The sequence below is a fragment of the Zingiber officinale genome, chromosome 11A, assembly GCF_018446385.1.
Source record: "Zingiber officinale cultivar Zhangliang chromosome 11A, Zo_v1.1, whole genome shotgun sequence".
NCBI classification, from domain to species: Eukaryota; Viridiplantae; Streptophyta; class Magnoliopsida; order Zingiberales; family Zingiberaceae; genus Zingiber; species Zingiber officinale.
In genome coordinates this window covers 59,266,541-59,280,482 of record NC_056006.1, presented here as the reverse complement: position 1 = coordinate 59,280,482, position 13,942 = coordinate 59,266,541, and the positions used below count along the sequence as shown (strand labels likewise).

The window sequence follows — 13,942 nt, the reverse complement described above, 5'->3', positions numbered from 1 at the left end:
CCTGTCCTCTGGTGGAAGAAAATGAGGGTATGGCAAAATTAGGGCACGGTAGTTTCAGAGCTGAGTCAACAGTGAGGGGAGAAGGAAGAACCAAATCAAGAGCCTCTACTCACCATTAGAGGAGGGATTATCGATGTTGGTGAGGAGGATCTTGGCAATCGTCGGCTGCTCGAGTGGATCAAAGATAGCGTCGGTTGTCGGCATGCGATTCCGACGATTGTAGCAGCGTCGGCGCTGCTCCGTGAGGGGAGAGGGCGACACCTAGGGTGCCCTCGCTCGGTCGTGGCGGTTGGAGATCGGAGCGGCGTCGACTATGGTGACTGAGGGCGACGCAAGCAGGAGGTGAAGAGCGACTGGGATCTCCACGGCGAGGGGCGACGGCAAAGGTGGGAAATCAAGGGGTTCGTTGGCAGCGGCGCGATGAAGAAGATCACGGTGCTAGTGTGAGGCACCGGCGCTCAGATCAGAAGAGGGGAAAGAAATTCGGGAGAAGAAGGAGAAGAATTGGGAAGAGGAGGAAATTGATCGGGTTGGGGGAGATGAATATGGGAAGAGGGGAAAAGAAACCGCCTCGTGCTGTTAGGGCACGGGCACGGGGGATTTGGCGGAGAAGAAAAGGAAAAGAAAAAAATAAAAGGAAAAGAAAATTTAACTTTTCCTCGTTTAAATAGAGTAGTCTAAACAGACTTTCCCGGAGCCCAGTTTTTATCCCCCTAAAACTCATCCATACGGTCTTCGAAAAATTCTCCAAAAATTTCTAAAAATTTCAAAAAATTCCCTTATGGTTGTTCGCCCATTTTCAGTATTTTACAGTGCGACTACCAGATGGAAATATGACTTTAACTCTTTCTATAGTCATGATTCATAGAACCGAATTAGTATTCTTTCTTCCTATGTAACATCTCAACTATATTTTTGTTATTGGATAAATTTGAATCATGTCAACTCATTAGTAAAAATTTGAATCCTAGGAAAAAAAGAGAAAAAGGGCTTGTCCAAGTGTTGTACTTTGGAAGCACTTGGTAAAAAAGAAAGAGAATAAAAGATAAAAAAATAGTTATCATGAGTAAAAAATAACAAATTAACCTTTCGAATCTGAGTTAGGTTACTAGGAAAATACCTATAATATTTCTCTTGATGTCGAGTATTCCTTTGATACCTTGTGCAAACTTTGAGAACAAAGAATTTGTGAGTGGAAGGTAAGTGTCTATCACCAGAAGTATGAGGAACACGGTTAGATGACGACTTGACTAAGCTTGGCGATTGACATTTGAAAAGGTTAAGCCACTCATTATACTAATCACGGAGAACTTTTACTTAGGTCACACTCAAATAATTTTATTATCTTGCTCATTAGTAAAACTATATGATAGGATTAGACTGATTCACAAGGGATAATAATGCATGATTTATACACATAAATCTAGATTGCAAGTTTTACTAGAGGACAAGTAAAAGTTTAAATCTGAGGTGAGATGTGTATAAATTATGCATGTTTTTAAGGATAATTAAGTATATATTTTATTACATTTTATGAGTATATTTTGCATTCGCACTCCCTCATTCTATGTGTTTTCATTAGTTTTACTTTTTTGATTCGAAGAGCTGTTCTTTTCTTATTTTTCATTGATAGGACACATTTTTAAAACTACAATATAGAATAAAGCCCTTGTAATATAGAATTAGAATAAGGAGCACACTCTGATAGTACCTCATGACATGACATGCTCTTAAGGATAAAGAAAGATGAAGAATAGAGTAAAAATATCTCAACCCATGCATAGTTATTTCTCATCATCGAACCTCATCATCGAGCTGGACACAAATGATATGAGAAGAAGATGTAATTCAAATGACTATCGAATTAAAGTTTTAATCAAGGAACACACTCTAACCGTGTCCCTTGACATAGGCTTGCTCCTCTGGACAAAATTTGGTGCAAAAGAAGCTAAAGCAGAGTCTACAACCTCTAACATGCCTTGGTCATGCCTTTTAGGCACGACCATGTCAAATTTAAATATTTTCCAAAGCCGAACACAACGTTCGTGCCTCTCAACTAAGATAATAGAAAATCACTTGTACTGAAGTATATGTTGGCGCATTACCTTAATTCAAGCTCCACACCATCTAGTCTAGTAAGATTTATGTTCTCTATGATCGCATATACTTCTAGGGTGTATGTCATTGAGTTCAATGAGATCCATTGTAGCAAACAGAAAGTTAGAGAATCGATTAATCAACTCGATGGCTCTCGATTAGTCAAGTTGATCAATTGAGTTGATCATTCAAATGACGTCACTATTCGAGCAAACAAAAAGTTCAAAATTCGATTGGGGACTCAACTTGTTGTCCATTCGTCGATTAATGAGTTTAAGCAATCGATCAATGACACTTTAGTAACAAACAAAAGATTTCTGAGTTGACTGTGCATGGTACTTGACCGTTTGGACATCAATCGACTAATAAATAGTAGCTATCAATTGCTCATGGTCAAATATAGTTGTTAAGAGCTGTTTTGCAAGTGCAATGGTCAAATTCAATGGAGTAATCAAATTTGATGGTGATGATCAGCTGATTGATAGGCAAAAATTAATCCAGACTAAAAGGCTATAAAAGAAGGGCTTCGAATAGGTTTTCATAGTTGATTTTTGGAGTTTTGAAAGAGAGTGCTACTACTTACACGGACCATCAAGTGGCAATCTAAAATAACAAGAAAATGTCCAAAGTAAGTTTCTTGTAAAGTAATTTACTTTTATTATATTTACAACTATTATTTACATTCTTGTTCTATATATTGTTTGTAAGAAATAAATTGTAAAAGATTTCTCCGTCTCCGGAAGGTATTTGAGAAGAAGATATTAGTAGTAATAATATATTAGGATTAGGTCTTGGATGTAGCAGCCTTAGGAGGTTATGAATCAAGTAAATTTTGGTATTATATTTGTGTTGTCAATTCGCTTTGAGTTTTCATTATGTAATTTAATCAATGTGAAAAGAAGTATTCATCCCCCTCTACTTGCATTGGTCCCAACAATTTTTTAATGTCAATACAGCACGATTGATTTTCATCTTATAGTCGATATGCTCTCATATATGTATTTACTATGCAGATATTTTAAAAGCAGACACTTCAACTTGTCTATAATTTATTACTACATAAATTACAATCATCAATTTTCAATAAAATTTGTTGTCGTTTGTCAATAACTTTTTTATATGTCGTATCGATGTGAACGGTTAGAAATATATGAGTCCCATTTGGACTGATCAGAAAAAATATTTTGTAGATTACACAACTTTGTTACAATTGAATTGGAAAATATTTGAAAATTTAAGCATGATCATGACTTTTTGCCAAATAAATAATGTGGATGAGTTGGCATGAATGGGCAGATAAACGTACCGTACAAATTAGCTTGATATTATAAGCGCATGCCTCAATAATTAGGTTAATAATATAAGTGCGTGCCTCATTAATTTAAATAACAATATTCCAATGAACACTATGTTTTAAGATAATATTCCACAGGATTATATTTGATACTTTTGTGTATACCATGAAGATTATATTATAAAAAGATGCGCTCCAATTAATTAAGAACCGATAATAGAAGTGAAGAGTGACAATAGTAGTATGAGTAATAATGATAGTAAGATTGAGTGACGACGTCAGCAACCTGATTCCCGGTCAGGTTCTCACAGACCGGAACTCTAGATCTGAGACACCTGGGTAAACAGTCGTGGTGATACCTGACCTGGCTTTGACATGTTGGACTCTCACGCCCTGGTGCTACTTAGGCCTAGTGCTCCCAGTAAGCTAAACTCCCGGTCAGGTTACTCCCGGTCAGCTCTTGGGCGATCTCTCCAAGGCTCCCGACCCCCCCTCACGATCTAGGCCAGGTGTTATACCCGACTAATCATCCCGAGCTACCCTATTCATGTCCGGTCGGGATAGGAGGCGCTACATGACAACAAGGACAGGGAATCGTAACCGACTGTCAGAGAATAATTGCTAAGTGTCAGGGAATATTCCAACAGTCTATAGGCACTTGCGAATGGAACTTTCATTCAGTCTATGGGAGGATGCCACGTGTGCTCCCTCACCCGACAAGTTCTGACACTCGACATTCTCTGGCATCAGTCAGGCTCCAGAAGATACGCACTGTTATATAAAAAGGGAGGTCCTCTCCCTCATGCAGGTACGCTCTCTCGCACATTCGCACTTATCTTCTACTTTCTTTCTCCTTCGTACACTGTTCTTCTAGGGAAAAAGTACCTAACTTAAGAGTCGGAGGGCCTGCTCCAGGGACTTTTTCCTTTGTTTTTGGCCTCTAATGCCCGTGTGCCTGTCTGAGTGTGAGCTGAGCTCAGGTACCGTCAGCTCAATTATCGTTGTCCATTAGCACCACATGGGAGTTCATTTTCGGAAGCACATACGAGAAAGGTGTCTCAGTCGCCCCTCCGTCAACACTAGCAACAGCTCACCCAACCTCCATCTGACTCAGATTCCAGATAGGATCAATTTGGCGCCGTTTGTGGGAACTTCTTCACCTGTTCTGAAACGTAAGGATGGAGGAGACTAGATGAATCAACGTGATCATCATGGTAGGGGAGTATGAATTGTTCAAGGAAGCTAAGAGACAAGTAGCTTTCAAAAAACAGACCATTGCCTCGCGACCATACAAAATGTCTGTCGTTTCCAAAGACCCGACTCATGTGTTTGGACAGAGGGTTTAAGAGAAAGCAACCCGAGGAGTTGCCCCCAACCTTCAATAGGGAACCTGGCCAGACTATTATCACAAGGGCCCAGACTGTTATAATAAGAAAGAGCAACCGCAAGCCTCTATGGCAGAGAGCTCCCCACCTAGGGACTCAAAGATGGGAAATGCTATAGTCCTCAGAGAAGAGCCCTGAGGGTAACCCGATGAGCAAATGTCCTTCTCTCTAAGGGTACTAGAGGAGAAACTACCGAAGGGGTACAAGCTCCTGTCCATTGGAGAATACAATGGCAGTAAAGATCCGGAGGATCATCTCCGCAAATTTCGGAATGTTGCGATGTTGCATCAATACAGCAACGCTATCAAATGTCGAGTGTTCTTGACTATCCTATCTGGCTCAGGCAACTAAACATAGAAAAATCTAGACTTCCAACCTTTGTTGGAAGAAGGCATCTCGTCAAAGTACTTATACCCAACCTTGGACTGCACCATGAAAACACCCGGCTCCGAACGTTTAAGGGTGTAAAAATGATGAAAAAGTTACGGGGTCAGAGATATTCGATATAGGAGACAAAGGATCACCATTCCGCACATAGTACAAAAGGCATTGGGGGCGAATTGGGACAACGAAACACCAAAATACCTACTCAAAGAAGAAAAAAATGAATGGATGGGAAAGCGAAGACCGCCAAGGAGCTGGTCCTTAGAAAAGGTCACAAAACCAGTAGGAGGGGAGGAAAGATGGGCATTCGGCCCTGGGGAACGAAGCTTGTAGGCCTCAGAAAGTTCTAAACTTGACCAAATTGCCCTAAGATCACTATTATCCATGTCAGAGCGGAAATATGCATACCAGGGAGCCTCCATCTCACCGGTCATTACAAGATCAGAAGGAGTGGGAGAGGAAAAAGGAAGAGTACTTACGGAAGACAAAGGAAGTGCAAGAAGGAGGAGGCGAGCAAGCGAAAGCAAGAAGGAGAAGGAAACTCAAAGGAAGTTGAAGTGATAAGGAACGTCGGTGGACGACCTTTAGGGTTTTTAAACCAAAACCCTTAGGAAGCATCGAAAAGCGAGCCGGACAACTAAAACGGCCTAGCACATGTCAACCGTCAGATCGAGAAGCGGAAGCTATTTGGGGTCGTGTGTAAAAAGTGTACGTCATACATTATGACGAGTTAAGTTAGTGGGACACGTGCCATCTCCCGAAGAAAGGGCATTTATAATGGAAGTGACAGGAAAATCATGGAGGGAGATATGTGAACAGGAATGCCTTACCTTGTGAAGACCATGCCTCGGAGATTGAAAATTCCATGCGACTGCCTCGGGAAACGAAGAAGAAGGTAGTGGGAAGTCTCGCTCCAAATTTAGCGCCTTTATTCCTCCTCGAAATCAAAGTAAGGTTTAAATTTGACTAAAACATTATGAATTGCACCTTGTGATCGCAGGAGCATTAAGCTTAATCATCTAGCACAATCCCTTCAAGTCATAGATGTTGCTCATCTGAATCATTGCCTGATCAGACCACCAGATCCATCCCTGGTTGGGTCTTCACATTCATGGCCGGTCAGACCTCCAGATCCATCCCTGGTCGGGTCTCTAGAGGAAGTCCTGGTCAGGTCTCTAGATTTGTTCCTGGTCAGACCTCCCGATCCGTTCCTGGACAGACCTCTAGATTCATTCCTGGTCAAGCCTCTCGATCCCTTCTTGGTCAGGCTCTCACGACCAACGACATCTAGATCAGGATTCCAGACTCTCGCCCCAGTGTGAGTTATAAGTGAGCATGCTCTCATGCCTCCAGACTCTTGCCCCAGGGTGAGTTATAAGTGAGCATGCTCTCACGACCAACGACCTCGCGGTCAGGATTCCAGACTCTCGCCCCAGTGCGAGTTATAATTGAGAATGCTCTCATGCCTCCAGACTCTCGCCCCAGTGCGAGTTATAAGTGAGCTTGCTCTCACGACCAATGACCTCACGATCCGGATTCCAGACTCTCACCCCAACGCGAGTTATAAGTGAGCTTACTCTCACGCCTTCAGACTCTCGCCCCAACATGAGTTATAAGTGAGCATGCTCTCACGACCAACGATCTCTCGGTCGGGATTCCAAACTCTCGCCCTAGTGCGAGTTATAAGTGAGCATGCTCTCACGCCTCCAGACTATTGCCCCAGCATGAGTTATAAGTGAGCTTGCTCTCACGCCTCCAGACTCTCGCCCTAGTGCAAGTTATAAGTGAGCTTGCTCTCACAACCAACGACCTCTCGGTCGGAATTCCAGACTCTCGCCCCAGCGCGAGTTATAAGTGATCATGCTCTCACGCCTCCAGACTCTTGCCCCAACGCGAGTTATAAGTGAACTTACTCTCACGACCAACGACCTCTCGGTCGAGGTTCCAGACTCTTGCCCTAGTGCGAGTTATAAGTGAGCATGCTCTCACGCCTCCAGACTCTCGCACCAGCGCGAGTTATAAGTAACCATTCTCTCACACCTCCGGACTCTCGCCCAGTGCGGGTTATATGTGAGTCTACTCTCATGACCAATGATCCCTCGGGCAGGATTTCAAACTCTTGACCTCGCATCTTAGCATGCGCTATAAGAAAATACACTACTGCGCCTAGTGACTCACAAGTCAGCTTTTACTCGGGCGGGTTATCAGCCAACAAAGAAGTTCCAGGAAAAAGGAAAAAGAAACAGAGACTAAAGCCCAACCAGATTTGTATTTATTTAATGAAGTACCGGGAATGCTTCCTGAAATCTCATTTCATAATTAAGGATATCCAAGTAATCAGAAGTCCATGCCAGTGTCAATAGCCGATCAATAACTCGAGCAAAGGTTTTCCGCATAACCTATTGGCCCCGAGTAAGATCAGGCCTGAACAAGCTCTGCCTTGGTGGATTGGATAATACGACGCTGTTGAGCAATAGTTTCATCTTTGAGCCAGTTCTCTTCTTGAAGAAGGGCTATAGAAGCAGTATGTTTCTCTTTTAGATAGATCAAGAATTGAGTCTGGCTCTCCAGATTTGCATAAGCTTTCTGCTTCAGTGCTATTTCAACTTAGGTCCGAGACTTAGCAGCTAACCAAAGTTCCTCAATATCTCGACGGAGAGAAGACTGAAGATCTTTGTCATGCATCATCTCGGCTAAAATAGTATCCTTTTGGGCAAGTAGTTGAGTCAGATGGGCTAGTCGTTGGTGCAGGGGCGATATTTCGTCAGACTCAGAAGTAGATTCCATGGTCAGAAGAAGTTAGCAATAAAAGTAGAATGGTCTGGGGGGACTCGACCATCTTTAAAGAGAGAGATGTGAAGAGTCAGCGTCGAAGGGTTGGTGAGGTCCTTCTCCCGAGGTGTATTGGTTGATTAAACAGGTTACGTATCTGAGGATTTGGGGGAAAGGAGCAGCATTTAAGGACGTCATGGTGGAACAAGTAAACTAGCATGAGTCTAGTCAATCAGACCTGAGCCCTCTTTGACTAGACTTGGGGCAAAGGCTTGTGATATGGTGCATAATAGTGGAGTTCGATAAGGATTGTGTCATAGAAGTCAAGGAGACGTGGCAACCAGAAGTCAAGAGGATGTGGCAGTTAGAAGTCAAGAGGACGTGACAGTCAAAAATCAAGGGGGCGTGGTAGTTAGAAGTCAAGGAGACATGACAATCATAATTCAAAGGGGCGTGACAGTTAACAGGTATGGAAAGAAGAAGTAAGACCAAGTGACGACGTCAACAACCTGATTCCCGGTCAGGTTCTCACAGACCGAAACTGCAGATCTGAGACGCCTGGATAAATAGTCGGGGTGATACCTGACCTGGATTTGACAGGTTGGACTCTCATGGCCTGGTTGTACTTAGGCCTAGTGCTCTCAGTAAGCCAAACTCTCGGTCAGCTAACTCTCGGTCAGCTCTTGGGTGATCTCTCCAAGGCTATCGGCCCCCCATGGTTTAGGCCGGGTATTATACCCGATCATCCCGAACTGCCTATCCATGCCCAGTTTGTCACGCCCCAGGTGTCCCTGCTAGAAGAAATTTCGACAACATCTCCCCTGTACAGGTGACAATATGAAACTTGACTACATCAATCCAGATACCTCGGCCAACACGGCAAGAACATATGTATAATAACATACCACACAGTTTAGTATCACAATCCACTAAAACAACGATAAGGAAAATCATCCCAAATATCCTACTCCACTACACTCATAAAACTCAAATCTTATTCTTACTCAACTACACTCATAAAACTCAAATCACAACGATGCAAATAAAATCAACTCACCTCTTCTGCCATCCAGGCAGGCATATAGCAGAACATATCCAAATAAAACTCCATCGACAAATAAAGGAAAAACCATACAATATCCATAGAGCAAAACTAGAACAAATCTAAAACATAGTTTGGATAGTATAATAAGAAAACTAAAAGACCAAACAACATCCTTGCAATCTACAGGGGGACTAGCGACTGGAGATCTCCGGATAGGCTCAACCTGAAATAGTAATATCAACGGGGTGAGTCAACTCCTCAGCGGGTAACTACTGACATGCATAGTAAGAAATAACAACTAATAATAAATATGCGTACAGTCTCCTGGATATACATAACAAATGAAAAATGTCAAACTGTAAGGAACAGGAGTATCTGTACTAACCAGGACCTGGTATAAGGATAACATATCATAAATCCTCTATGCATGTCAAACATATGCATCCACCAAATATGCAGCAAATAAGTGCAGCAAACACAAGCAATAAATGCATCAATGCGTATGATGCCAATGACATGTCCTAGTCACCCCTGACGCTAGTCAGCCATCTCACACACGATGGTGAGACCGAGTGGGTCGGGTTGTGACAATTGTGTACTCTGTCATCACTGCTCCTGAGTGACCGAGTGGGTGAGATGCTGTCAGAGTACACCTATCCTCCTTACCCCAAATCATAAGTGGGGGAGCTCAATGCTCTCATCTCCCTGAGCTAGTCTAGAGGAGGGATCCCTTTCCTGCTACCATGCTGCGTCACACTACCCATGAGTGGACCAACGGAGCCCTTGACAGAGCAACCTGCTGCAACACACCCTGCTTGATAAAAACCACTAACCCATGAGTGGTTGTGTGTGCAGATCCATGTAATTGGCGATGTGCTCAACAATAATGGAGCCAACAATTGCACAACATGCAATCATGCGAGATGATGCTTGACACTAAGCATGAAATAACCTGAATCTATTCATCTCTACCAAAATGTGTACCAAAAGATATATGGATCAAATAATATCCTAGGTACACACGTCAGGTAAAATAAATCAATGTCCTGAACATAATCAGGCATGGTATGTCATTACCTTAAGGTCATATATAATCAAAGGAACATGAATGCAACAGCAGGAAATAAATACAGCATGCTCAGGTAATAAATAATGACATACCGATGCAAAAATGAACATAAATATTACTATTTGTTAAATATTACTAAGCATATCAACATGACATATCAAAATAGATAAGTCAAGGTACCCGCCTCAAATAGAAAGTCCAATCCGGTCCAAATCCGACGTCGAGATGCTAGTCTCGCGTCAAAGTCCTGTGTCACCAATATATATACATTTTTATTTAGCTACAACTCAAATGAATAGCTAAATAAAATCCTTAAGAATAATTTAGGGAAAAATCCTAAACCATAAACCTCAACCTACCTAAATTAAATCCAACGATTAATTAGGGTTAGTTACCTAATTGCTAATCAACCCATTAGATTAATAATCCAAATCTAATTCCATTTACACATAAACAACTAATTACAACATCCAATTCAAACCACGATCGACAACATAGATCAATTAGCTACCCTTACCTCACTTCACAGCCGCTGTTGATCCACAGTCAAGGAGCGCAGCCGTCAAAATTTAGTAGCTGCTCGAAACCACCTGCCCAGCTCTATTTTGGTTATCCGCTTTATCAGAACAACACCCAAACTCCTAAATCCAGGTCTAGGAGGGAAAGCCTACCTCAAGTTTGGTCGTCGTAAACCCTAGATCGGCAGTGGCAGCAAACAACTAGCGGTGATGCGCCTGTGGTGGTCGCGTGAGGAAAAGAGGATGTGACTATCAGATCGGTTTACTGGCAACGTCACAAGCTTCCGACAGTGATCGGAGCATATACCCCCTTGCCCTAGGCGTGCTGGTGGTGGATCGAAACTAGGGCACAGTGCTGGAGCAGGGGAGATCGGGAGTAAGGGGGTCTCGGCCGATGTTACTTGGCGCGAGGAGATGAACGGATCGGAGGGGCAACTGGCGAACGGAACTTGACAATTGGAAGAGGAGGTTGCTAGGCTGACGATGGATCAACTGGCGCCGGCGTGACGGGGCACGTTCGGGTGATGCTCGGGAGAGTGGGAAATCGGCATGGCAACAACAGAAATCTAGGGCACAACAAGATGAGGGTTGGCGTTGACCCTTCCTTCTGGCGATCGGGCGGTGGCGCACAAAGGAAAGTCGGTTTGGGGGAAAAGGCGAGGTGGTGGGTTGGTGTCGCACGAGAGGGGCGGTGGAGAGGAAGGGGATCAGGCTCGGGGAGGAAGAAGGAGAAGAGAAGAGAGGAGAAGAAAAATCTTCGACCACGGTTTTGTACACGAGGGGAGGAGAAACCGCTCAGCGTGAGGAGGTTAGGTCACGGGTTCGACGGGGGAGAAAAGAGAGAAAAACAAAAGAAAAAGAAAAGAGAAATAAAAAGAAAAATCAAACATTTCCTCGTTTAAATGGGATAGCCTAAATAGGTTTTCCCGGGACCCAATATTTGATTCCCCTTTAACTCGTCATACGAGCACCGATAAATTCCCAGAAAATTTCCAAAAATTTGAAAAAAAATTTCTTATGGTGATTCGCCCTTTTTTGGTATTTTACACAGTCGGGACAGGAGGCGCTACATGACAACAAGGATAGAGAATCATAACCACTTGTTAGAGAATAACTGCTATGTGTTAGGGAATATTCCAATGGTTTGCAGGCACCTGCGAATGGAACTTTTTTTTAGTCTATAGGAGGATGCCACGTGTCCTTCCTCATCCGATAAGTCCTGACACCCAACATTCTCTGGCATCAGTCAGTTCTAGAATGTACGCACTGTCATATAAAAAGGGAGGTCGTCTCTCTCACGCTGGTACGCTCTCTCGCACATTTGCACTTGTCTTCTACTTTCTTTCTCCTTCATACACTGTTCTTCTAAGAAAAAGTACTTCACTTAAGCGCCGGAGAACCTGCTCTGGGGACTTTTTCCTAGTTTCTCGTCTCTAATGCCAGTGTGCCTGTGTGAGTGTGCACAGAGCTCAGGTACCGTCGGCTCAATCATCGCTGCCCATCAGCGCCACGTGGGAGTTCATTTTCGGAAGCGCATACGTGAAATGTGTCTCAGTCGCCTCTTCGTCAACGCTAACAATAGCTCATCCAACTTTCATCTGATTCATATTCCGGACAAGGTCAATACTCAATATGTTTTTTTTTCTATGCATCACATTTAATTTGTGCTTAAACTAAAGGATGAAATAACCATATAAATATTGCTTAAACTAAATGCCTCTTCACCTAAAGTGAAGGGCATTTATCTGGCTAGTTTTGTCCGACTCTACACATCAATGATAAGTTATTTACTTTAATCATCGACGGCACAACCACTTCATATGAATTTTATTGTAGTGAAGGAGAGTTTTATAATAATATCGAATGCTTCAATTTTAATAAATAAATTAAAAGATAACAATTCTGATAGTTATTTAACCAGTGATATAGATCCATTTTACTCAGATCAAAATTAAATAGTTAGATCCGATGATTGAATCTACCATATACAGTGAATTTGTATGCAATGTTCCTTTATACTGTTTTTTCCCCCTTTAATTAACACCGTTTTTGAGTTTTAAATCCCATAACTTTACGTACTCCTCATCTATAAATAGATGGGTCTTGCATGATACTCTGAACAAGCAATCACTTTGACTGAAGTGAGCGATATCTGTAGCTTTGCCATGGCTGTCCTTGTTATTCTCTTTGCCGTCCTCCTCCTCCTGCCTTCCTCCATGGCCAACAACATTCTCTATGAAGGCGAAACGCTGAAGACCGGCCAATCCCTCACAGAAGGGGTCTATACACTCACCATGCAGACAAACTGCAACCTTGTGCTGTCCGACAACGACCATGCCGTGTGGTCCTCTAATACCGGCGGCAAAGGCACCAACTGCTACCTCAGTGTGCAGACCGACGGCAACCTCGTCATCTACGACAAGGCCACCAATGTTATTTGGTCGAGCGACACTTGGTCCCGTTGGGGGGGGCCCTACATCCTCATCCTGCAGCGCAACCGCAACGTCGTTTTGTATGACTCCAAGTGGGCCACCAACACCTACACCGCCAATTCCGAAGGCGTCGTGATCGTCAAAAAGGACCACAACGATACTAGCATCACGGCCGAGGTGGTCGTGCCGGCGGCGGATGAACCCACGAACAGAAAGATCGCCATGGTGACTAATAATTAGTTGACCATGCATGGATCACTTTTAAATAAAATGAACGAGTGACGAGGCATAAATAATTATCTACGTCGGCGATAAAAAATAATTATTTACGTGTCTGGTAGCCTCCGTCGTTTGTATGTTGTGCCTACTGTTAAGTGTGAGTTGATCTATCACATTAATTATCTTGTTTTCTATCACCGCGTGGATCGATGCAAAACTTGAACACAAGTATATTTCAAGAACTAGCTATGAGTCAGTGTTTTCTTTTTAAAGTTGAATTACGTTGAATAAAGAAAAACAATTAATTAAAGAAACCTAATAGCACATAAATATTGCAAAATAAAATTAATACAAGGTGAAATAATCTAATTAAATAACTTACTTTGTCAATTAATAAAACTCATGAAATCATGTAAATAACTTACTTCATCAATTAATGTAATATATGAAGTCATATATGATGAAATGCTTCAGTATTTTTATGGAACTGATAAAATAAAATAATATCCTTTACTTCAAAATCAGATCAATTTCGTACCAATTACGCATTCTTAGACCCATCAAAGATTTTATTTTATTTTTACTGAATACGATTGATTTTAAGGCGAAGTAATAAAAGACTCTTTTACTTCATATATGTCTATTTTGATATTTATCTATTTATAACTTCGTTGAATATTCAAAATCTATGAATGAAATTCTACTAATGCACTTAGTACGCTACCAG

The 13,942-nt window shown here is 42.3% G+C and overlaps 1 protein-coding gene across 1 annotated transcript; it reads left to right on the top strand.

Annotated features, from left to right (window-relative positions):
• Positions 1-12,689: 12,689 nt before the first annotated feature.
• LOC122032386 (mannose-specific lectin-like) lies at positions 12,690-13,412 on the top strand. The gene has a single exon (XM_042591675.1). The coding sequence runs from the start codon at positions 12,730-12,732 to the stop codon at positions 13,234-13,236; it is 507 nt and encodes a 168-aa protein (XP_042447609.1). The 5' UTR covers positions 12,690-12,729; the 3' UTR covers positions 13,237-13,412.
• Positions 13,413-13,942: the final 530 nt, after the last annotated feature.

What these genes read in the sequence shown, in the direction of transcription:
- LOC122032386 (XM_042591675.1), top strand. Translation starts at nt 12,730, where the DNA reads ATGGCTGTCCTTGTTATTCTCTTTGCCGTCCTCCTCCTCCTGCCTTCC.